At 43.1% G+C, this 26,821-nt stretch overlaps 2 protein-coding genes across 2 annotated transcripts in view; one reads left to right on the top strand and one right to left on the bottom strand.

Annotated features, from left to right (window-relative positions):
* Positions 1-1,609: 1,609 nt before the first annotated feature.
* On the top strand, positions 1,610-2,809 carry LOC107192257 (KRR1 small subunit processome component homolog). Its single transcript, XM_015581471.1, has one exon. It carries the CDS (start codon positions 1,610-1,612, stop codon positions 2,630-2,632), a length of 1,023 nt encoding a protein of 340 aa, XP_015436957.1. The 3' UTR covers positions 2,633-2,809.
* Positions 2,810-5,930: 3,121 nt separating this feature from the next.
* Positions 5,931-26,821, bottom strand: part of LOC107192193 (polypeptide N-acetylgalactosaminyltransferase 2) — a 51,902-nt gene continuing 31,011 nt past the window's right edge. The window contains exons 4-10 of the mRNA XM_015581399.1: positions 11,509-11,607; positions 9,840-9,907; positions 9,258-9,509; positions 8,829-9,044; positions 8,053-8,272; positions 6,869-7,079; positions 5,931-6,315 (exon numbers count right to left, since the gene is read on the bottom strand). Coding sequence (XP_015436885.1) covers positions 6,046-6,315; positions 6,869-7,079; positions 8,053-8,272; positions 8,829-9,044; positions 9,258-9,509; positions 9,840-9,907; positions 11,509-11,607 — 1,336 coding nt within the window. The 3' untranslated portion in view covers positions 5,931-6,045. The remainder of the gene's footprint in view (positions 6,316-6,868; positions 7,080-8,052; positions 8,273-8,828; positions 9,045-9,257; positions 9,510-9,839; positions 9,908-11,508; positions 11,608-26,821) is intronic.

Here is a 26,821-nt window from a genome sequence, read left to right as displayed (position 1 = left end):
TTTCATTAGGTATTTAGTAACTTAATGTAGTGAACGGGAAGCACCTGTCGTATTTTTTAATATTCTCGAGAAAATTTGTTAACATTAAATAGTTAATGTTGCGAATGATAAGTACTCACATTAACAGTGGTACTTTGTTTAGTTTCAGGAATCGTTGTGGGATTAAATTTCTAATTTATCACGTGTTATTATACCCTTTTATACTTACTATATGTAAACATATTCTTTTGAGTGTCCTTTTCACGAATTAAGGTATCATCTAGTTACGGTTCGCTAATTTAAACTTAAGTTAACATCTGAAGATATCTCTTTGTGTGAAGATCATCTGAACATATGTCTCCGCTTGAAGAATATCAGAAGATTTTTATTATTGCGAAGATCACATGGATATTTTTCTTCACGTGACAATCACCAAGAGGCCCGTGCGAACTTAAAAAATAACTCATTTTGTTGCATATGGGTTGACCAACTGGTAGGTGGTGTGAGAGAGGGGGTGGGGGGTCGATGTGTACTCATAGTAGCCTTCTGGCAATAAATCGTAGAAATCGGCATTACGCTTGATGAAGTATTGTAAATATACCAAGCTATTATTATTTCACTTTCCTCGTGAATTCTATACACAGACTTAGTATAAAGGATTGATCCATATACTAAGTCCGTTTACTGATCCCTCTGGATTCTCCGGAGAATTCAGACATCAGTCGTGTTTTGTCTTTGCCTGGCGTAGATGAATAGGTATATTTGGATTGAAAGATATTCGTACTGTAACTGTTAATCGCTTTTCGGGAGTCTAGTGTATATATTTTTATTTGATTTTTTATTTTCATTTAAAATCTCTGTTGAGATTAAGGTCTGCAATACAAGATGATATAATATTTTAATTACATTACATATGCTCATTGAGTAAACTTATAACATTTGTATGTTCATATATATCTACTGTAGGTTACACTTAATAATAGCTTGGACAACAACATGATGAATGGTAACTCTATTGCGATAATCCCCTTCGTTTGAACGTATGTTTCTTCGTTGCGATTAATTTAAGTTGTTGTGTGTGTGTGTGTGTGAGTGTGTTCGATGCGAGTGTACTAAGATTTAAGTTGATTATAACGAGACTAATTGTAAAAGGTTGATAGATGTTGAACTTGTGATTCCGTCTATTTTCCTCGGGTTTCCATTCGCATTGCATCTGCAGCTTTGTAATGAATCGTACGGGAGTTAAACGCGACATTGTATGTATTGCGTCCTGGGTGCCCTGCGTGACGGAGTGACGTGCGCGTACGTGTGTGAGAAATACGTGGGAGCGAGGGATTTTCCCAGTTATTAATTATCGTTGCGGCAATTATCGAACGTATATTAGTCTACTGATATCGTCTGTGGTCTATCTATCCATACATAGTAGTACTACCACCTACCGTTGGGTGTGTCTTATTAATTGGCTAACAGTTTGGATTTTTTGCCATCGATGGCACCACGTGCCATGTTGATCAACCATTTCTCAGTCACGAAACAATCATAACCTGACAATCATTGTGTTGCACGAGGTGTTAGTCGTGATTTTAGTATTTGGTACAATGATGAACGTGTTATAAATTTAAGTGTGAAAATGAGTGGGTCTGAAATTGACGGCGGTCCAACGGCAACTGGACCAGTAGACAATGCATGGTCGTTGAAAATCCCAGCTTTCAAGGCAGAGGATAATCCCCATCGTCTGTTAGAAGAAAGTTCATTTGCGACTTTGTTCCCAAAGTATAGAGAAAAATACTTGAGAGAACATTGGCCGCTTGTCCAAAAAGCTTTAGAAGAGTATGCTGTCAAAGCAGAGTTGGATTTGCTTGAAGGTAGCATGACAGTGAAAACCACAAGGAAAACATGGGATCCCTATATTATTGTTAAAGCACGTGATGTGATCAAGCTGTTGTCTCGATCTGTTCCCTTTGAACAAGCTGTTAGAGTATTACAGGATGACATTGGCTCTGACGTCATAAAAATATCTTCATTAGTGAGAAACAGAGAGAAGTTTGTGAAGAGACGTCAGAGGCTCATTGGACCTAATGGATGTACGTTGAAGTCTATTGAACTGCTGACGAACTGTTATGTACTAGTACAAGGACAAACAGTGGCTGCTTTAGGTCCCTACAAAGGTCTCCAACAAGTGAGACGTATAGTAGAAGACACCATGAAGAATATCCACCCAATTTATAATATTAAAGCATTAATGATCAAAAGAGAGTTAGCCAAAGATCCAAAGCTGCAGAATGAAAACTGGGAGAGGTTTCTTCCAAAGTTCAGTAGCAAGAATGTCAGCAAAAGGAAACAACCTAAGAATAAGAAAGAGAAGAAACCATATACTCCATTCCCACCACCGCAGCAGGAGAGCAAGATAGACAAGATGATTGCATCTGGTGAGTTCTTCTTGAAGGAAGAACAGAAGAGAGCCAAGAGGAAGAGGGAACAAGAAGCCAGACATGAGGAGGCTGAAAAGAAGAGACAGGAACGCAGGGCTCAGGTATTTATACCACCTGAAGAAAAGCCCACAGAACAGAAACAAGAGAAGAATGATATAAATCTGGAAGAATTCAAGAACAAAGTGAAGAAAGGATTGAAGAAACGTAGTGTACAGTCTTAATAATTCTGTTAGACTACAAAAGACTTGCTTGTTGCGAGTAAGTTTTGCAGACTAAGCCCTTATACATGAAGTTTTTAATAACATGAGATATGTTATTTATTCGTGGATACTTTTTATAGGAATTAGTTAGATACGAGCTGTTGGAATGATTCCATTGTTTTATTAAAAAACCTTGTTCCTAGGAGTGCTATAATATTGTTTTCTTAACATAAATGTTTATTTATATATACATAAGTATATACGTAGTGTATATATTTATATATATTTCATCCAGGTTTAGTATAATACATTTGCAAAATACAGAGCCATAAAAATTCAATGTGTACACTATGAAGACAGGTATTTAGACTCTGAAAACGAACGTCCACTGTGTTTGTCAGAATTATTTTATTAGCGGAGAGATGTGAGTTCGTTACAATTTTTATGTAGAGTCAACGTAAAAGAATGAACAAACGGTTCGCGATTGAACACTTTGGAAGGAAAAATGGTCGATTAAGTTCGAGTTATATCATAGAACCGTTGATCGTTAAAGTGTCCGACCGAGGTCTAATTATACCGAGTCTTCAATGCACCAATGTAACAATTGTAACACAAACATCGGATAGTTTGAAAATAGCGAGCATTGAACATTCAACGTTTAATATTAAAAATCACTTTTGCCTCGTATCTGAAACGCGTGTTAATGTAACATACTGTATAAAGCTGGTTCAAAAGTGATGTTCAATGATTTAGAGATATATTCCGCGTGTCAGAACTAAAGATGAAATTTCCATAAGCGTCAAGATCCTTTGAATTCGAGGGTATGATGATTCTATAAACTGAGATATCACTTCTGAATCAGCCTTGTATATAATCCACATCCTTAGAGGCAGCGTCTTAACCGGATATAAAATCAATGAAGAATTCAACGCATAGATTACAATATAGACCGGAAAATATTCGTTTCAATGTACAGCGTACAATAAGGTTCGGATTAGTGTAATGCCTTATTATCATATTAATATTAATCATCTCCATTATAAGTCCTTTCCATCATCCCTGTGGACACTCTATTTCGTCTACTCGCAGTGGATCTCGTTGGCTTTTCTAGAGTAACAGTTCCCTCCTCGGTTTACCAAAGCCCTTCCACTAATCTGAACCTTACTATATTATTCTTATTCTACTCGCGTCGATTGAGTCGTTCGGTCTCTCAGACACACGTGTTCAACGTCGACGTCGATCACTATATATCGTAACGTTATGTTCGAGTCGCTCGTTTATCTTACAGCTTACAGATTCATGGAAGTACGTTTCGTTAGCTTATACTTAGAAGTATCGTAGACACATTATGTACAATCATTACGCGATTAATGGTTGTCTCGTTACTCGCCAAGCGCGCGCGACGAAAGCGGTGAACAGCGAGGTGTTCGCGTTGACGGGGCGGAGAAAGTGCTACTCGGAAACGCCTTAGGACGGGAGAGAAAGAGGGAGGGACAATTAATCGAATACGTAAAAGTATTTACAGCGCATCGATTCGCAAGCCAGGCCTGTTTTGCTCCTCTTAAATCCTATCCGTGGCTCTAAATTACTCTTGGAAGGATTGGATGACACGTTAATATACATGACATAAGTTTCAAAGCAGGATAAAGATAAAAAACACAAAGAATACTGATCATTGAAGAAGTTTCGTTAAAATTTAGCAAAATGATTCGCTTTCGAAGTTTTAAATAGTTTTTAAAATGAAAGTTATTGAAAGAATGATGTTTAAGAAATAATTTACGAGAACAATCTTCGGATTTTGTTGATAAAAGAGTTTTCAATACGACATCGTCTAGAACAGAAAGAATCCTCTAAACAATTCCTTATCATAGAGCTGCGCATGTCCAGGCGATCAGAGGGCGCCTGTGGTATCATACAAAAGCTTATAATATTTAATAGCATAATTCCCATTCATGTATATATGTATAAGTATGTAGTTTCAATGCGAAATGACACAGCGGTAGACCATTTGTCGTCGGGAAAGTGTGAGTGTACAAAAGATCATTTTCCGCCGAGTATTGCTGCGTTAGTCGCATCGTTTCCCGCCTTGCAATCGACACGACGCGTTGCCCATCTAATTACAGATTCACTTAAGTAAGAGAACAAGAGGGGAGACTCTCTTTTTAACGCGTAGAATTCTGTTAATATTGAAACGCGTCGAGTCGCCCGAGCGGGAATACAGCAATCTCCAACTATTCGCACAACCAAGTAAGTGTACAATTTGTTATACAAAAATAAATCTCTTTGTGTGAATCGTGTCGGCCGTTTGATGTGTAGTGTCCGATTCACGCTGCGATTCGTCCGCTCGATCGGAGAGACAATTAACGACGCCGCGGTCGCGTATACACGTTTAACATTCGGGTCAGCTAAAAACAAGATTCGCTACGGTCGGATATCATTTCGAGATCTCGATCGAGGCCGTGACAAATAGGGGAACTGATAAGAAACGGACCATGCGGGCCCCCGTTTCGATCGTCCTCGATTACTAAAACTGCTGAAACGGATACTTCAGCTGCTCGTGAAGTGACTTCACCATCAAACAAGATATTTCGATGCTTGTTCGGCGGTTTCGTTCGTGTTCATTTAGAATGATACGGTATCAGTGTATTTTTCTCAGGCTCCTACTCTCTTCACAATGATATTCGCGTGCAAGTAACCGAACAATGGAAATCCTTTGAGATCATGAACATTAATACGTAAATGCATTTTTCTGAAAGTACATCGGAATGAAAAGGTCTTCGAGATTAGTCACCTTGCCGACGAATCATCGGATTCTAATATATTGTCCATCGTTGTGTTTAAACAACAATATATTAGATATCGTTTAAACCGTAGTCCGTCCAAGAAACATACCGAGTTACGAAGCAATTCCATCCGCGAAAGGGTATTCTCATCGATTCTCATCAATCCTCTTTCGTCTTCCTATCACACAAACAAGTCTATAAATGAAAGCATACTGATATATCTAACAACCTATCGATCTAAATATAAAAAATTCACTCGTATCTCCTATAGTCAGGAATTCAATTCCAAGCTTTCTGGTAATCTCACTCGGGGATACTTGATCCGTGGTACTCAGCCCTCGCATCCTGTTTACCATCGTGATACTCGCGAATGCTCGCGGGAACAGTCTCGTTAAACGCATGAGTATATCTCGGGTGATCACTGTTTCCCAGTGGAGGGAAAATTGGGTTTTAGTCGTGGTCCATTTCAGTGGCGACACGGGACATTCATCGACCGGTTCGATCGAGTCTGTTCGATTTCGGATCGACGAGATCCACGGCGGCCCGGATCAGATCGATCCGGCTTCCGCCGATCAGATACCGCACTCGTTGTGTCTTTCGTGAGTGACGACGACATCGCGATCTTCACGAGCCACCGGCCGTACGCGCGAGCTAGTGATTGTGATTGTAGGGATGCCACCTCTGCGTCTCGGCGTTCGAGTCGCATTTCTCCGCGGTGATGCCCCGCTGCGCGTGGTATCTCGAGTCCATGCACACCGGGATCCTCGAATGACGGATCAGACCGCCCTCCAGGTGCCTCCATTTCTGATTCTCGCTGCCGTCGCAGATTTGCATCAGCAGCGTGGTACCCTTCGCGTAGACCGGCAGGGTCAGGCATAGGTCGTGATGCTTTATCAGACCGTCCTTCGTCAGGCCCCATTCCTGAAGAAATCGATGCGTTAGGTACTTGGACAAGTGACAAGGTATAGGATAATATACATCGCATTATAAAAAGTTCAGCTGATTTAGATAATTCTACACTTGGATTAGTGGAGACTTTTCAATAGTTTCATCGGCTTGCAATATATTTTATTCTACTCGGAGAGAGAGAGAGAGTAAACTTGCTATCCGCTGCACTCTCAGTACAATTTAACTAGACTTCTCGCGAACAGGAATGGATCGTGTCTCGTCCAACATAAATAACCAAGGGATAATGTTTAAAATATACATATTATTTTTATTTCACCCGGGTCACTCTCGTAGCGAAGGGTTAGCCCGTGCTCGGATCCTTTAATTCCACGGGAAATCCTTGCCGTGGTAATTGTAACGTAAAATTGAATACGCGGATTAATACCGGCACGGGGTCAGAACGAGAAGAGATGTTTCCGTCGAAACAAGCGACGCGTACGATTCGACAGTGGGACGGGTTTCCAGGGGGTTTATTTAAGGACACACACGCGTCGGTTGAATAATGAACCCTGGGGTTCGTACTTACTTGGTTACCGCCGGTATCGTGACACGGATAAAGTCCCACGTTCCCGTCTAGTAGATGGCCCATGCTATCCAGGCACGCGGCACCCTGCTTCAGGGATCCGCCGGGGCCGCCCTCGCTGGTCGGTATAACTAATTCGGGATACACGTTTTTCAGATACCAGCTGAAGGGCTTGCAGCGCAATTTCCGCTTCAGCTCCATCCTGTCCTGAATACTAAAACCGGGGGTGGGGGAGGAAGGAACCGGGACGGTACACGTTTTATTAATACCGGTCACGTGCGCTGACGCGCGTTTTAATGAAATCGACTATCGGTATTTCGTCCCGTTCCCGCGCCGTAAATCGAGACTCAGGGCGCGCGCACTCGCGGAAATAAGACGGCCCAGAAATTAGTTCGTGACAAACGATCTCGTGCGGGAGAACGAAACTTCTTTGTTTTCCACTGGATGCTTAATCTTCGGAATGTCGCTTGTAACGCGAACAAATCGAGTCCTCGAAAGTCGAAAAAGTCCCTAAATTTTCCTTGTAACAGCTTCGGTATATGGAAGAAAACACCGATAGTCGAGTAAATTTTTGCAAGTTACAAGTAAATCCTCGAGGAATGTTCGACGGTTCTTCGGCACTGACAGGGAGAGGTCCCCAGGTGGTAGCATTCACTTTTTAAAGAAGTTTGGCAAGTGATAAAGCTTGGAATTCTGAAGCCAACGATATTTGTTCCAGCTGCATGTGGCTATTAGTTTATGAGATATTTCACGTTCAGTGTTCACCTTCGAACACTCCTCGAGAATTTATTCTATGAGGGAAAAGTTGTCGATCTAGAAGAATTTCATCAGCTGTGTTAGTTTCACCCTTAGAGACCACACTCTAGTGCGAATTTCCACCAGGTGAACATTGTTTCGTCTGTAACATTCTATTTGGCTAGCATATAACGGCTTCTTTCAGTTACGATAAAAAAAGTATTTCTCACGTTTGCAATTACTACCATTGAATTTCTGAAACTTCACCCGTAAAGTATATGCTATGATTTCAAGTTTGCTTTAATTCTCTGGGTGTCGTGTTTATGTACGCTCAGGTGGGGTGTGGTTTCTGATGGTTAAGATTTCATCGGTTATGAATATCGCGTTCTCTGGACCGTTGAACGTTACGTAAACGAGAATGTACGTTGCGTATGTGTATCAAAGACACTTACTTTCCATAGGGGATGTTACGAGCCAGCGGCACCGCGTTGTAGTAGAATTGCTTGTAATCGTCCATCCACACCTCGGCCGCTCGTCGTGTGTTTCGGGCGAAAACGTTACCGCTACCCCCAGGGAACGAGTAGGGGTGGCGTTTTCGAAACACGTGACCGACTCGCGAACACGGAATAATCTCCAGGCTGCCGCCGCATTGCCACACCCGGAACGATATCTCTGGAAAAGGAGGTGGAGTGGTTTCGTCGAGTAGACACGAAACGGTACGGATCACGGTACACAGTAGAAGCTCGTTTATTGCAGGTTATTGCCTCGAACAGGATGATTCAATAAGAACTATTATCTAAAATAACTCGTTACCTCTCGATTGTATCAGAAGACGTATTAATGAATTATGTAACATTTTAAGGGAAAAATTTGATTTCTTTATATTTGATTTTTTTACATATCAAGGGGACCTTGAGTTTTTTCGAGGTCAATGCATCTTTTTTTTAATACCACGCTGTTGTCGATGGAATTAAGCGATGTATAACATGATGGTATTTAAAAAAAGATGCATTGACCTTTAAAAAACTGAAAGTCACCTTGATAGCTAAAAGAAAATAAGATTTAGAAAAATCAAGTTGTATCCATCTGATGCGTCCCTTAAAGTGCTACATTCATTACAACGTTTCTTGATACAACTGATAGGTAACGAGTTATTTCAGATAGTCGATCTTATAGACTCATCCAGTATGTGTACCGTAAATATTGATCTGCGAATGAGAAAACTCACCGAGATTCTCACCGCCCCAGACGTCCATCTGGGTGTCGTACTTGCCGAGCTTCTCGAAATACGTTTTATTGATAACGAACAGACCGCCCGCGATCATCGGTGTTCTGATCGCTTGCGTGGGATCCTTTTGCCTGGCTTGCCTCTCCGTCTGGCTCAGATACTCCCACTTGAACACCAGGCTCCAGTCGAAACCACCCCTGAGATCAGCAGACGCTCCTGGAGACGTGATAATTATCAAATTGCAATTTTTTATGAATCGAATGTTGAAACACGTAGTTCACTTTGGTTAGTAACTGACCCTAAATTTACTCGATAAAAGGGTAAGAGAATTTAGAAATTTAGTTGCACAGAGGTAGTGAGTGATGTATAAGAATTTGAGAATAGAGAGTGATGTTTCTCGTGTAAGATTACCATAAAATTATAAAGTACCGATATATTGGAAGGTATCCATGCTGATCACGTCAATAACAGGGCACACGACCCTCGTGGGATCCTCGGCCACCCGTTCCAATAATGGTTCCAGCCAGTCGGCATTGCATTCGCAATGCGAATCCAGGAACGTTAGCACACTTGCGGTTGCCGCGTCCGCGCCTCTCACCCTCGATCTCATTAAGCCTTCCCTCTTTTCGTTCCGTATCACCCGCACCTTGTGTATCCTCGACAGTTCTTCGCCATCCTCGGCTACGGAGGAAAGACAATCAGTATTTTATTCACCTAGGAACAATGTACGTCACAGTTACAGCTCTAAAAAAATAATACGCCTTTGATGTTCCGATAAAATAGAGACACGTCTAAATTAACCTTGTCAGAGGATGATACTAGATGTATTCTCGTGTAATAGTCATCGAGCTTCTATTTCATCGGAGTTACAGCTTTATTCTCGGATAAAATTCAGCTGATCGAGCGTTCGAAGGAATTTCGTACCAGATATATATCACGATCTACTATCTATGAATATTATACTAAACATCGAGTATAGTTATATTTAGAATATCAATAATTAAAGCTTACGATGATCACTGAAGTCGTCCACCAGAATAATTTCCTTGATGAGATGCTCAGGGCTTCTGTTCAATACGCTGAAAGCAAAAAATAGGCACACATATTCTTCCGCACGGTTTTCCTCACGGTAGCGTATCCACGTCGAAAATTAAACAGTTCTAATTTCATCGAGTGCCTTAATCCCATCCAGACGTTCTCTCAAAAAACAACGATCCTCCCTTAAATAAGTTTTCTACTACTCGGCCCCCGCCCTTCCCGTCCACTGAAACTTGCTTACCTTCCCGTTAAGAGAAATTCTTTTCCGGGAGGGAAGTTGCCTCGTGATCTCGTTCGGCTCGCGTTACGTCACACCGCCGGCAAAGTGTTTCAATTAAAGAAGCTCGCGTTCCACAGGGAAATCTCTGATTCCCGTCGCTGCCCCCGTCGAGTGTATATATTATTTTTGGCGATAATTAAATCTTGTAAAGATATACAGTAAATCCTCGATGATTGCTCGAAACCTCCTCGAGGCACTAAACATTAAATATTTCATAAACTAATGGCCGCATGCGGCTGAAACAAATATCATTGGCTTCAGAATTCCAAGCTCTATCGATGTACTAAACCTAATTAAAAAGTGATTGTTACAACCCCTCCTTGTCGGCACCTAGGAGCCTTCGAACACACTCATCTAGGATTTACTGCATTATTTTCGGAAACGATGATAAAGTTATAAATGTCTTCTAACTCGTCGACGAATCATGTATAAGCGTAGATATGATAATTCGGTACACGACGAATCGTGTCTTTCGACACTTTGACTATCCAGACTTGGTGAATGTCTCCCCTGAGGCAACGTGCGCGGTTCGCGAGTATATTCTGATTAATAGCTCCAAATGAAGTTGTTGAGGTTGTATTCCGGTATGTTATTCACCCTTTTCCCAAGACGATCCGAGTGTGATTAATGTTATTAAAAATACCACTCCGATTTCCTGATATCAGATTAATCCAGCTCACTGACGCGCGACCAGCGAATATTCGACGAATTGCCATACGAATTACGTACCCGTGGGATTCTCGATTTTTTTTTCTCGCAGGCAATATCGTTATCTCGTGGGTCGAGGGAGGCGGGATCACGACGCATCACAACATCCTTCCGCGTTCTCACGCGACCCTTCCATATATCGCGCGTGATTTATCACCATCAAACCTGAAGCGATTATAATACGCGGGAGCGAGTAATGGCCGGTTGGAAGGGCGGGGAACGATGGAACGACGATTAGAAAATTCCATTGGGTCCTAGGGTGCCCTCCCCCTTCCGCTTCTGACCCAGGCATCGAGAATTTTCTCGCGTTTTCCCGCCGCATCGTCCGAGGCGATGCGCATCCCCGCGATCGCACCCCGCCACCACTTCCGCACGTACGCGCGGGAATTTATCCACTCGCGATTACTCGCTTCCCGTTTCCGGCAACGAGGAAATATTAATCTCGTTTCGCTGAATTCGACGTTTTTCCATTTTCACGGGGAACGTGAACGCGACCAGCTGTAAACTGCATCCCAGGCCGCCCTCCCTCACCCCCTTTTTTCGCTCTTTATTATTCGAACGGTGTTGCGATCGCGCGGACGGTAGCCGAGTTGAACGAAGGATTTCGATGATAAATTTAGGTAATTTAACAGAGGGTGGAGGGGTGTAATTTACCTCACGACGGTCCGGAGTAACGTCGATCGAGCCTCGTTGTGGAACGTGATTATCACCGAGGTTGGGGGTAGGTCCCTCCTCCATTGCTTCATTCGACACCTGGAAGAAAGAGAAACGAAATTTTTTCATGTCAGAATATTTTATGGGATTCGCTTATTAGTCGAGAAATTAATCGTTTGCATTCTGTACATTTTTGGCGCTTGTAAGTAGCCTATTCAAGGGGTTTTAGGCGATATTTTGTAAATCACAGTACTTTGGAGAAAATGTAACAGTTTTTCGAAAAATCATTTTTCATTCAAGCGTTTGGCGGTTGCACTTGCAAACTGCACAATGAATTTCACTAAAATTCTGAACGGTTATATTCGTAATGTTTACAAAACAATAATAGCAGGTAGGGAATATACGTACGGAACTTATTAAAGTAACGGTATTATAATGTGTTGACAGTATACAGCTAAGTAGTTGGAGTAGGTCACTTTTATTTGTTGTGCCAGCCACGTTAGAGCGCCAAGGGTTAATAAATTTGAGAAATAAAAGGAAAAATTGATTTCCATAGGTTCTTCAAAAATTTCAATAACAGTCAAGGATACTTTCGTAAAGAAGCAATCACCAGTTATATGTATTAGATCAAATGGCAATGTCCTGTAATTCGATATAAATTAGTAACGAATTCCATTAAAATCTTAAGACAGTACCGTAAAGTAGGAAGCAGGTAACGATCCCAGGGAAACAAAACGAGATACCTCGCATCGAACGAACAACGTTGAAGTCGAAATTAAAAAAAGAATCAAGGAAGGAATACCCGTGACGATGAAAGGATACAAAAAAAAGAAGCGTCTTCTGAAATGGGAGAGGTCTGATACCTTAATTAGGTAAGGGAGCCTAGAATCGAGATTCACGTAATGAGCTTTCCAGTGAAACATCAGACGACGATAATTAGGTCATCAACTCGTCGCAAGATCGATAGATGCTTCATCGGGTTTCTTCCCCGGCGTTATCTGTCGCAACGTTTATTAATATGCTTATCGCTACTATTATAACGTAACGTTTTATCTTTCTTTACCTATCGGGTCCAAATAACAATAAACAGTGCGTTAACTTTACCATTAAAAAAAGAAAATCAACGTTCTCGAAGGACTCAGAAAACAATACATCCGATAAAGAGGTAGTACATACTCGAATTCTGTCACAAAGGAACGTTTAAGAATGATACAAGCTACCATTACATTTTCATTCGACGCAGTCCACGCGACGTTTACGGATGAAACACTCTCTGAAGGGGTTGAGAGACGGCCGGGGTCAACGAAAAGCAAATAGAACGAGGAAGAAAAAGGGGCGGAGGTGTGGGGAGGACGATCGTTTTGGCGCGGCACGCCGACACGAGGGGGTACATAAATGCGACTAGACGGCCAGAACGATCCCAATATGTCAGTCCTACTTTCCCCGAGATAAACTCGAGGAACGTGTACGGAATGCGTCCGCGGGTGTACGGTTGCGCTTTCGAGCGTCCACTCCGACGGTCGAGATTGTAAAAGTTCACTGATGAGATTATCGATCGCGTGGAATTATTACCGCTCGAGGGTGCACCGACACGGAAAATTTACCACTTTCCCGCGGTGCACGGTTTTGTACCTGTTCTCCACCCCCACCACCCGACGGTTTCTCGCGATATTACGAACTTCCGCGGCAGTTCGACCGCAACACTCAGCCACTTTATATTGACGAAAATTATTGGGAGGTGGGTGAAAGTTACGCGGTGGCGACGGTGTATTAATAACGTAAAAACCAAAGAAGGGTGGGTTGGCGTCGAGGGTGCAGGAGACCGGAGGGAACAAGGCTTTAAGACGCGAAGGAAAGGCGATAGACTTGCAAAAGGTTAGAGGGACGTATGTACTATATTGGGTGGTAACGAAAATGTTACACGATGGAAAGGGGATGTTCATCTTTATCTAGTTACTTGACACATTAGATCGTTGGAAACATTATTTCAAAGGCAATCATTCTCTTCAAAAAAATTCTAAAAAAATATATAAAAAAGAGACAATGAATAACATATAAAATATAGGTGAATATTGCAAGACACATTCTACTTTAGTATGTCGACTTAGAAATGGGAGCGTCACGCATATGTGACCCCCGGTAGCGAGTATTAATTTCTATAAAATCAGATAGATTATACGATAAAAAGTATTAACGACAAACTCATTAGCAACAGTGCATTCGATGCACTCGTAATATTATACACCCTGACACCGATGTCATTTAAATTGGAAACCAGGCTCCGAAACGAAATCATTGATTTCACCATTTCCAGCTGTGCCCGCTAATGACAGTACCCTATACCACTTTCGTCCGTTCGAATACACGGTCCTCTCTCTTTCCCCATCCGTTTCTATCGCGCGGCAACACGCAAAACGTTTCAAGAGCTTATTGTTACGTGATTCGCGACAAAGCAACGGCGGGGCGTCGGTAGATTCGAAGTAATTTTATCGGGCTGAGTGTCTGACCTTTCCTCTATTTTCGTCGTGTCGTCCGTGCAAGAACAGGATCGATCAACTAATTCGAGGGACTATAATTTCAGATTAAAGCAACGAACATGAGTGAGTGTCGTGGGGATGGTGGAGGCTGGGGAGGGGGGGGGGATCATATTTGCCGGCGACGAAATTGCAAACGAGCCTTAAAGCGAGCCAGACGGGACGGATCATCCGGACGGTTTAATTCGAAACTTCAATTTCGACGCTGGGTCCCAGCGTTAAAGTGGATAACACCGGCCCGATCGAACTCACGGGGAGAACACACGCATACACGGGACAGAGTCGCGAGAGCATATTTAACGAGACGGGAAATATCGCGAACGGGACGCGCGAATCGTTACGCGGATACGCGAGCACTTCTCGCTCGCCCGCTATTGTAATGATCGGAACAATTCGCATCGCTGTACAGTGGATGGTACGTTTAATCGACATACGAATTTTGTTCGCACGAAATGCTGCATGTACAATTTTCGGTAGGGACCGGAGGACTCTGTCGTTCATACATCCATATTTTAACGATGAAACGTAGAATTTTCATCGTAGAATCTCGTGGACGTAATAGAGGTGATTTAAAGAAATTTTTCTTTCGACTTTCGATTTTTTTTTTCGTTTAATATCAGCGTTTTTTTTTCTCGACAGGAATCCTCTCTTAAAGTCAGACCACAAGATGTATGAATTTTTAGTTACCGCTACAGAGAGGCACCCCGATTAGACGTCTCCACGTTTTCATTCCATTCAGGAATATCCTCTTTTAGTCGCCTACGAGTCGTTATAAGAAGGGTACCATATTTCACGAAATGGTTCGATGCAGGAGGTCGTTAGAGGTCTCGAAAAGGGGGAACGTGTACTCCGTTACGGACGGATTACCGTTCAGTCGCGGGAACGTCAACTTCAATTTCAATTTTCATTTTCGTTACATCGAGAGGGAACCCAGAGCCCAGGTTACAGTTCCATCTCGTCGGCGGCGGAAGCTCCGGCGGATTTATTTTCTGAGCCCTTTTGCCGGCCCGCGAACGAACGTAATACCCCCCGCTCCGTGTCGCGGTTCTTAGAGAGAAATTTATGAAATTTCAGTCGCCGGTCGGATCCTCGGTAATTTTTTATTTCCGAAATGGGGATCGTAAACCATGAGGGGATAGAAACTTCTCGATATAAATCTCCTCAAAACAATGGAAACTATAGGAAATTCCTGGTTTTTCGAAAAATTTGTTTTTTCACCCCACGACACTTCCTGTTTCGCAAAAATCTTCGAGTATACTTTTACCTGTTCTCCATTCGCTTCCACTATACTTCTCACCGATTCTATTTTCAACTGAGCATTATTTCTCCGATCGAAGAGACGAGGAATGCACCGGATATTGGTATTGTCTATTCCTTCGGAGTCAGGGAGAAAGAGATCCATTTCGGGAGCGATACTTCTCACGGAGGAAACGAAATAATACGTGTTCTCGATCCGATGGAACAGAGACGGGGCCACGAAGTGGCGGCCCGATTGAAAAGGTTATTGTGTCCTATTGGATTTATACGAACTTTCAGTAACGATAATCGACGATCTATCCCCGGAACGATGATACCGGTGGGGTTCGATCGTGCCGGCTCGATTAATCGCGTGACAATGCATTTGTAACTGACGCGAGACGGGAAGAGTAATTTCGAATCGAACCGGCCGATTTCGATTTCCGGTGGATACATCGGTGGGGTAGGAGCGAAACGATGTAAATGAACGAGCTCGGGGCCACTTGGGCTGATAATTGAACATTTAATTAATCACACGGGGGGGTACGCGGTACGGGCCATCGAACAACAGGACGATCCGCCATTGTCCGGCTAATTACGAAAAACCCTGGGTTATTTGTCGGCTGGACGAGCAACGTTGCAACGTTGTTGCTTCGATTCTGAGCGACCGGGCTGCGAATGTTGATCATCCGGTATTTGTAGTCTGGGGTGGTGGACAATTGGACGTGTATTTTCAGTGATATTCGTATGGAAGTTTCGAGAAAACTCGGGTCACCTGAGATTTTTGGAACATTAAAAAATGCTCCGAAATAAGGAGATACTAATACTTCAATGATTGGTAGAACTATTATTTAACTGAACTATCGATTTTCAAATAGCCTGTATTTACCGATATTTCGGTCACTCGATTAGTTGACGATTCTGTTGTTCTTGAAAGGTATCGAAAACAGAGTTGTTCCAGTCCTGAATCATCCTGTATTTGCGAACGATTAGCATAGCATATCTCGACAATGGGGCCGGTGTATCGGCGGTGAATTCGCGAGCGTATCGAGGACACGAATTTTCCAGGTATTGGAATCGATGTTCTTCTTAATAAACGGTGCGCTGGATGAGTCATTCGCTGATTCACGGCGACAACAATACCGAAAAGCCGGATCGATATACCGCGACCGACATCCTTTCCATTCACGATGATTATTTCTTGCGTTCTCCTGTCCCACTAAAAATCGTCCTTCTTGCTTCGTTCCTCGCTACCGCAGTCGGAATTCCAGCTATCCGGGACGATAGTAAAAAAAAAATCACAACATACCATTCCTAAAGACGAATTCCGCAAAACAAGAGGAACTTGAATAACAAAAAATAAAAAGGAAAAAAGGAAACAGAATCAATTTGCACAGATTTACAATCGAAATCGCGCGTTCCTGGCGAGTCGGACCGTTATATTTCGGGGAATTCCCATACGGATTCGTGGAACGGAGAAATCGTCGAAAGTGCTTTCCAAAAATACTACCATATTTTTATACAATTTTTACGTTCTCTCGAGGTTGCGTCGATGCTCGAATCCATCATTCAAGAAACACCTGCGTCGATACAGATTTTTCCACGAACGAATCCTTTTCCACGACGTGAATATGCAAGGATATCTCACTTTTCTAATATCTCAGGTACGAATACGTACATATACATATATATTTTTCTCGATGGTTTTCATCGATTCCGGGGCGGCTGGACCGACCCCGCGTTGGCCGAGGTAGAGCCACTTTTCCTCGGAATAAGAGTGTGGCAGGTGCTTTAGCCCCCAGCGGGGGCGGTAAATTTCCTGGATTTTATCGGCGAAAATTTAGAGACACCATAAAACCACGCTCGCGCGCGCGTCGAACGAAGACGCATGTTTATGTGTATGGATATTTCCGGATATCCTTTCGCGTCCGGGGGTGGGATAAAATATGCGAACGCCCGGCATTGTCGTTAGCCGAGGATTTTACGGTCCCGTAAAGTTTATACAAAAAAAAAAAAAAGAGAAAGAAAAAGGGAGGGACAGTACCGCTCTGTTTTAATAACCGACAGTTCGGAAACTCTTAAAGAGGAGACCGCGCCTCGACGATAATGAAAAAGAAACGAAGGGACCCGGCTTTTAATGTTCGAATCAATCCTGAAATAAACGTGTATACGCGTCGAGATGAAAGCAACACGTCCACCATGCTTCAACTACCGGTGGAATTTAATTTAGAAATATTTTTCCGGGCTTTAATATAGAACTGTTTAATTCAGAGCTAGATGGAATGTGTTGTATTTTATTTTGATTACGCCAGCAACGAGAAATAGCCTCGTGTTCCATTGCACGCCTTTACTTCGCTGTTCTCGAGTGACCGCAATTTCTATTTCGTTTTCTTATCACGATCGTAACCCGTACAATCCCTACTTATTCTTGAATGTACATTCAAGGTATTCATGGAAAAATTTATACGAATTTCAGTTAAAGTTCACGATGAATGTTACCAAAATCGGAACAAACGAGAATTCAGGTGAAGTTTTTATCGAACTTCCAACTTCGTAACTCAGCATGTTCAATGTGAAATTTTGAAGTTTCGGGTATTGATGTTCACATTCTTCATGTATTTCTCCGGGTGACTGGCGGCGCAATTAAAATGGGTTCCCGTCAGGCAATCAAGGGGAGGATCCGTTGTGGAGTAGATCTTCCAGTTCATCGAGAAATAATCCACTCAGGGGGCCGTCTCCATAAAAAATTCATCGCAGATATCGGGGGCGGCTTTTCTGCGGTCTTGGGTCGTGGCATGGGCCACTAATTCCTGGGAATCGATCGTTCACCGAATTTGGACCCGTTTCGGCCGGGCGAATGCCCGGTTGCATCCGGTGGCGATCCACGCGCTTTAATTAATTTCCCCTTTGCGTCGCGGGTCGAACGTAAACGACATTGGCGTGACTATTTCAATTTACATCGGTCAGCCCCACCTAATTATTTCATCGGAGCGGCGGAATAGAACCGCGGCGAAAACCCCGGCGACCTGATCCGCGTAACTGAATTACACTTCCGTGAACACTGAGCCCGAGAGAGCTTCCAAAGTGTCCTGAGACAGGGGCTGTGAGATTGGTGATCGGAGGAGACTTTCCTTTGTCACTTTAAGTCCAGTTAACCATTTTATTCCCACTGTTGACATACGGCTACGTATTTTAATAATATATACGACATTATTCTCATCACTGGGGGTATCCCCCTCTGAAATCAATCAAATCAAAGTAAACAGAAGCTAACCAGAGGCTAGGCTTTCGGTAAAAGACAAATTTATGAGGGCTGAAAGACCACGACATAAAGCTCGGTTTGTTTCGGTACAGATGCATGTCTTCTCCACGTTGTAAATTGACGAAAGTTTATAATTATCCTTAGTGTTACTGGTCCTTGATGTTAATCATCGAAAGTATGGAATTAAATTGTTATAATGGTCGACTTGCCCTCGACGGTAAAAAAAAGGACAGTGAATACCTTTCGATTCATGGTCTTCCTTCCTACAATCGCAAAGAAACTTCCAATTCCTTATAATTGAAAAATCCCCGTCTTTTGTCAGATTTACCATGATTCCTTCCCAAAAGACTCATCTCAACATAATCGATTCCCGGGGCGGACCCCTCCATATTCATCGAATAAATTCCGCCACGGTCATCGGACACCGACAAACGCGCCTGTCCTTCACGGGAAACAATAACGCGTTTCATTATCCAGTCGCACGACAACAAAACCCAGGCACATGGAACCGATCCGGAAGGACAACGAAATTTCACGATGGTAGGATCCGTTGCATAAAACAACTGTAGCAGCCTGTGGCGCATTCTATCCGGATGCGGATGACTAATTAACGAAAGGGTTTTAACCCGGAGGAACAGGCAGTGCGGCGGCCGGGCTGGGAACGCCGCGTTCGGTTAATGAACCTGCGGCTAGGCGGCATCGGGGGATCTCTCTCTCTTGGTTCACCGAATTGGCCGGCGAAACTATGCGAGTCATCCCTAAAGCTGTCCATTCGGACGGCCCGGGATCATTATTCAAGTCCTCTTCCGCGAGGTGGAGGGGCGATAGTGGACCGAAGGATCCGGCGAGAGGAAACAGAAGTGGTTATTGGAGTGGACAGCGTGTGGAAACGGAGGGTGTCGGGCGAGAAACGACAAAAGAAGGGGGTGTGGCAGGGGAACGAGGAGAGAAGAAGGTGAAAATGAAATACGGAGGGATGAAAGGAAACGAGAAACGACAGAAATAGATGGATCTTTATTACGCCGTGGGTGCAAAAGGTATTGTGGCCCGCTGCTGCTGCAGCTTTAGATACGATGAAGGTAAATCGAGGATGCTATCGAAACTCTGGTATAAAATGGGTGAAACAGGGGCGGGTTGATGCCGCGGAGATGGATGAAACGCCGCGGAAAATGTGAAATAGGGTGTACACGCCGGTGATGTTCGTTAGTCTGGGGATTACGATGGGAGGAAATGCACGGGTGTTGTGGTTCCGGATGGCTTTTACTCGACGAACTGGAATCGTCTGTAGAACGTAGGTATGTAATGAGTTCCAAGTCCTGGGGAGAATTTTGCACTACGCCCAGGCCAAAAATCTGTACGCAATTTTTAGCTGCTTACGACTATCTAAGTATACAATAGACATTTTCGTTCGTTGCATATTTCGGGGCAGTAGAGTGACGAATTTCCAGGATTAGGATGCAATAAACGAGGGCCAAGAACTGAGGTAAATTATATTTCAGAAACAGTTGACCTTTCGATCTATGTTTATTCAGCCTTTTCTATTCGGTACAGTGTGTCCTATTTACCATAATAAATATTGATTGGTTATTTTTGAACACTCTGTATATACCACACTTACTGTGATGAAAAATATGTTAGTCAAACGCACACTGTACACATTCTGTTCTTGTAGTGTGAGAAATAATTGTGAGCTAGAGGCGTTCCTAAGGTGCAGTAAACTAGCCGACATTAAACGAGTTTCTACTGCAAAGGCGCGACTCTCTTGAGGAATCATTGAACTTTTCAGACACGGAATTCGACGTTTAACCGTCGAAAGGGTCGAAATTTCTCTTAAATTCCACGATTGTCGCAATTTAACGGTATTGATTCCCCACTCGTCGCATTTCGGGTGCCAACGAGATTTTTCTCATCGATCGGTAAAAAGGAGCGAGAAAGAGAGGACAAGGCGAGAAGTTGAATAAATGGGGAGATGCGGGAGAATCAGGGAAACGCGGAGAAACAGAAAGACACGCTTGTCAGACGCGGGTTTTGCATTTGTTCGTGAAACGAACCCTAGAACTTTCCTCGTTCTGGCCGCCTCGGAAACAGCCACTTAAGCTAACGCGGGGATCAGCCAGACGATCCACGGAGGATCAACACGAACCCAACTTTCCAAACGGGAACAAATACTCGGGGTGCATTATACGGGGAGGCTGCGGTCGTCGTTGCGACACGTTAATGTCCGCCGTGTGTCCCGAGGATCATTGTTACCGAGACTTCTTTTGTTGCGCGGTTAAAGAGTGGAATTTGCTCGACGGAGATCTTTCTCACAAGCAGCATACAGTTTCGCGTCGAGAAACAGAGGATCGTCTGACGAAAAATCGCCACACGATCTGAATATCGTTGATGTTAATAAACATCCATCGAATGTCCAATCAAACTCTCCTGAAAGATTGTTTCTCATCCACATCAACTCTGAAGTGTGGAATCTCTACCGATTCAAAAGTCATATAACAGTAAAATGAATATTAATTATTTATCCGACGCCACACCTGCGTTTAAAAGACAGCGTCGAGGAAGTGTCTATCTGTAGCCGAATCGGATCGGTCTGGACAGTTTTAACGGGTTTCTCAGTTTCAAACGCTCGATCATCATCCTGTAATCGTTTCCCAATCGACCAGAACCGCCCATTCATTCCGGTGGCGGAAACAAAAGGAATGATTCCGCGTCGGTGACGTATCGCTCGACATAAATGCAGTTTCGTTTCGCCTCCGGGGCACTCTCGTTTTCTTTTCTTTTTTTTCTTTCGTTTCGTCTCTCTCGACCCGGTCAGGAAACCACCGTCTGTATTTCTTACACCGGAGGGATCGAAGTCGAGGCATTAGCGACAGGACAAATCGATGGATTAAGGTCGACTACTCGCACACGATGGTTCACGGGGCTACGGAGTCCTCGTTCGAGGTCTTCGTTTCTCCTCCTCCTCCTCCTCTGATGTTCGTCCTGAAAACACGTTTCTCCGCCGGTCCCTCTAATTACTGACTACCTGTGATTCACCTTTGAATTCGTATTAAGCTTCTTCGTCAAACGAAGTTTGAATTCCTATCATTAATGCAGTTGGTCATTACAGTTTTCTTCCAATTACGTATTTCTAGCGAAAAATTGAAAGCAGTCGTTTAATCGAAGAATAGATATAAGAAAATCCTAAAAGTAGACAATTCTTTTAATTTATTCTTAAGCAATTTAACAGAATCAATTTTTATTTTATTATACCTGTGCTTTAATTGTCTTCATATGCAAGAGAATAGTTTTGAATTACAAATTCTATAGAACAGTGAAACTAAATGTGCTATTGTTACGGTTTCATATATTCGGTACTGTTTCCTAAATATATTCGTCAATCGTCTTTCGTCTGAAAACGAGTATGTATAATATTTCGATGAACAGTGCGCGCTCACAACAGAGCCGCTGACACCCAATTAAAGCGAAAATTGCGTTTCGAAATTAATTAACGCGTCGGCCCTCCCGTTTATTTTTAAGTGTCTTTCTTGCCTTGCGCCCGCGGAAGTGTAGGAAAATAATGAGAGAGGGACAAAAGGCTGTCGCGACCGCATTGTTGGTCGTAGCGAAACGACGGACGTATAAAGGGAAACCGGAAACGATGTCGATACCGTGTGTGTGTGTGTGCGCCAGTCTGCTCTGTGCACTTTTCACGGGCTGGTTTTTGACGGGTTACGGATTGTTAGAAACGGGAGAAAAAATCGTGATTGATCCGGTTTGAGCCGTGTTGCCAGTCTTTTTTTTCGCTTTCGCTGACGGTTCTGTCATTTTTTTCAATTATGTTTCAAAGGTTTTGCAGAATACCGTAGTTCCCGATACCAGACACGCAGAGATTGCTATTAATGCATATCGATGAAATTCAATGACATACCAGAAGGGAATACGTGTACCCGAGTTCAATAATTTAAAAGAAGAAAATAATCAAAATGTTGAATGGCATTATTTAATATTTAATAGTCCGATGAATATTTTGTTACCTTCTTCAGGAGCTCCAACTTTCGTAACCACCAGATTTTAATTACCGAATGAACGTCTACATATTTATGTATTCACGTGTATACGTTATCTGTAGACTGTTATGCAAATATAGAGTTTTCCAGAGATTGGGGACAAATAGAAATTCTTGTTAAATAGAATTCTAGTTCCAAATAAATTGAAAACTACTTGAAACTTTCTCAAACTGTTAACTCTACTGAATTCTATACGATACCTTATGCTATAAATGCCTGAAATCCGCAGTCTTAGTCATCTGTATACGAACGGTGCAATCATAGATACGTAGAATATTAATTCCTAACGTAAGCCATTGATTAAACAATATTGTAGTAAGTACAGCGATAGAGATCGTATATTTCCCATGTCTTCCAAAACAGAAAGGTTTCCCTCATCAGAAGTTTGCACGGAGATGCATCCAGCAACGGACCCGTCAACGCAGTCGAATAAACATCCACCAGAACTTTCCCAACAAATACTTCCGGCTAACTTCATTCCGCGGGGCTCTCCAAACTGAAGCTTGCTGGTTTCCGACAACCTCACGGCGCATAGATTCTCATTTGCTTCGGTAAATTGCTTTTGGAACCCGGTCACATCGGTTTCATTAAAATCGACGGTACGTATGTACCTCCCAAACAGACTTCCTGCAGATCTTCGGGGCCGAGCGAAATTACGAGAGCTCGATAGGCTTCCACGACGTTTCTTGCTATTGAACTGTGCGCATCGATGCCCATCAAAACTTTTCTCTTACGTTTCGCCGCGGCTGAATGCGTGTGTCCTCTAGCAGGTGCCACGCTACTACCCTTTCCCTTCCGAACGCGACGCCGTCGCCATATTGATTCACCCGACACCGCATAAACAGCCTCCCCCGAAACAAGAACTCGCGTGGGTAAGTGCGCCTCCCAGCCGTCGAAATCGAATTACATATTCGCAGTTTCCCGACGGAAACGACCCTATCCCCCCCCTCCCGCCCCTTTTTCCTATACGTTCGCGGAAAAGTTCGTCGACTGTAGAAGAGGGGGTGAAAACGGCCGACCGCTCTTGCACGAGGGAAAAACGGATACACAAGTTACTTCCGAACGAACAGAGCTGTTTCTTACGTGGGAAATTCGAACTCTAGAGGAAAATCTTCGAATGGCAGATATATCTGAAACGTGTTCTGTTGGATTATTCGATAATCGAAGGAGTAATGGTTTTCATTTGAAAAATGAAGAGGGAAAATTCACGTCTTTGGTACCATTTGGAATATTAGGATCAGGGTAAATTTCGACTCGATGAGGTAATGTTTCTTATTTGAAATTATTTCCCGTATTTTGGAAAGTCTGTAGATAGAGAATCGGTTGCTCTTGATGGAACCAAGAATCCCGGGACGAAATTATTTTCCCATCAACATCTGCGCCCGCGACGGCAAACTGTCTTATCGCGTTATTACTTAGCGATAAGCAGAACGCTTTAAGGGAGAAGTTACCGCGGATTATCCTCTATATATTCACGATGTTATGCAAATTACCGAAACCTCTCGGCGAACTCCGAGAGCGGAGCTTTCCTCTCCTATTTACGCGTGTCTGCACTTGTGTGTTACTGCGCTGGGTGTAATTGTCTTTCGGGGCTGTTCGGGTGCCGTTTTCGCGTCCTTGTATCCCATTGGACGACTTGAAAAACTACTTGACATTACATTTCGTGTTTACCGCTGATTTTATCCAGCTTACATTAACCACAGAGCTTCATTCAGTAATATAAAATTGGAGTTTATAATTAACGACGCCCGAAACATTATTCCAGAAAAACATTTAATTGAAACAACCGTTGTCGCGTTCATAATAATTATTTTACCTAGCGTCGATGAATGTATTTCGATCGGACAATACAGTGTGCCCATTGAAAATTTAATTACTCGGTTGCAACAAACGTGAATTGTTGCGATCGCACAAAAGAGTCGAAGCTATTAATGTTTCTCAAATATTTATGCCATTCGCCGTGACATTCTCCACTTAAATTCACGATTTCGCAAATATTTTTGTTCCTGGAATATTTCCATGACCGAAACGGTGGGTGACTCGTTAAACCGGTGCCAGTGAATAAGGAAGAACCGTGAAGAGGAGACGAGAGATAAATGGAATGCGAGTCGAGCCAGCCGATTTTTGGTCATATCCAAGGCCACGTCATGAATGCGGGAACCGAGCCGGAGCAGCGCGTAAATTATAGACACATTACTTTCGCGACAAGAGTGCTACCCGAGTACCGCCCCCTTTTTCTTCCCTTCACCACCCCTCAGCACCCTCTTTATTTCAAGCGTATATTTCGCGAACGCCGACGTTGCGAGGGCGATTCTTTTGTTTATTGCGGCGTGCAACGACAACGAGCTGCCTCCGCTAAGCGAGATCGTAACTACGGCTGGCTTTGGCCAGCTTAAAATTGCTTTACCCCCTTGCCTCTAAAGATAAATCGGGATCTTTGGCCCTGGTATGGCCGTTCGAAAACGTCTGTCTTGGGAATCGTGCACCTAGGGGCAGTCGAGGGGCTATCGTTTGAAATTAAATTGATTAATCAGTGGCGAAAAGTTCACGATTTTATCCTGAAAAGAGATTCGTTTCCCAGTTTCGCGCAGTTTCTGGCATCGATTCCATCTCATCCCCCCCCCCCCCTAAGTGTCGCCGCGAGGAAATTAATGAAACTGGTCTCGAGACGTCTTTTCTCCTGATTACGCCGCTGACCCGACTGGAAAATAAGCGGCAGGATTTTTGTGAGAAATACGAGTTTGGGCAGAATACCTTTTTCCCGCTATGGATTATAAGCATTCTGGGAGTGGAGAATTTTAATAGCGTGACGTGTGTATGCAAATAATTCTATGATCGGAAACGTTTGTCTTTAATGTAAGAGGTGTTCTGAAAATAGATTCGAGCGTTCCACTTTATTCAAAGAAACGAGTCACATTGAAAAGTTAAAATAATTAAAAGTAATCATTTGCTATGGGATGTTGCAAACGATCGATTACGTCTTGAGCAGGGAATGCGGATCGTAAATCGATGGAATATTTAATTCGAGAGCCCCCTCCTCTCCAGTGTACTTCGGAGCCAGTGGAATTCCAAAAGAAAGTTCATTCGAGTACCACGGAGATTGTATCTAGACACGCTCTATGGTAAACGACCTTGTCAGGAATGCCGTAAAACCACTTCGGCCGAAACTGTGCTCGAGACCTACGAATCACGGCCAACTGACCAGCGCAATTTATATATACCGGAGGCATCTAAATAACGACTGTGACTTTTACTGTTTCTTCGTTTCGATCATTTATGATACACCACGCGTCAGTTAAAAATGTAGCTGTTATTTGGCATCCGTTGCTACACGCCCAAAAAACGTGAACAACACAGAGAAAGAGAGAGAGAGACATTTATGTATTTTATTTTCGTGCCACGTTAAAAATCCTTCACCGCTAATTGTCGTATTATTCACGGAATTCTCCCTCGGTTTACATCACCAGCTCACACACAGAGAGACCAGGGATCGCCATTTATCACCGTTCGTCCCACATTTTGTTTCGTTGCAGATTATGCTACCGCTGTCTCGTAATACATGACTTATACGGCCATTCGTCGTGCTCGCAGAAGCGGTAAAAATACCGAAAACTGTATGCATAAATCCACGAAGGCAGGTATATCAGTATTATAACCCGCGGCGGTAACCGCGAATCCGACAGTGTAATTTCCCGATTTCGTTTCTTTATCCGTAATCGTTCCTACAGGCGCCCTGTACAATTTCGTTTCGTGACTCCTTTTCCCATGTTATTCAGTTTGAAAACTTTTTCGAAGACGATCCAAACTTCTTCTCAATACGGTTCTTCTAGCGTGTTAACCATTAGGAGATATTAAAATGATTTATTTCTGGCAGGCTAGGCGCTTAAGGTTTAATCAGTCGTTATATTATACAGGATGAAACGAAAAAAGGGTTCATAACTTCTGGGGTAGATAGTACTTCCGAAATGACGAAAAAAAGTATCGATAAATATCGAAGGATAGAAAAATTGTTTGTAATTTTGAAAATATTAATTTTACTATTTACCTCAGATGTTGTACACTCTTTTTCCGTTTCACCCTGTATAAGAAGGTTCAACAACTTTCGTACACTCCAATTGAAAGCATACGGGGGTGATTTGGTCTAACGATCCAAGTCCACGAGAACCACGGTAACACGGCTGTTCTAATCACCGGGGAGCGAATTAATTCGGTCGAATCGGTCGTTAGTGTAGGGA

The sequence above is a fragment of the Dufourea novaeangliae genome, unplaced genomic scaffold, assembly GCF_001272555.1.
Source record: "Dufourea novaeangliae isolate 0120121106 unplaced genomic scaffold, ASM127255v1 scaffold299, whole genome shotgun sequence".
Classification (NCBI taxonomy): Eukaryota; Metazoa; Arthropoda; class Insecta; order Hymenoptera; family Halictidae; genus Dufourea; species Dufourea novaeangliae.
This window is presented reverse-complemented; position numbering and strand designations above follow the sequence as displayed.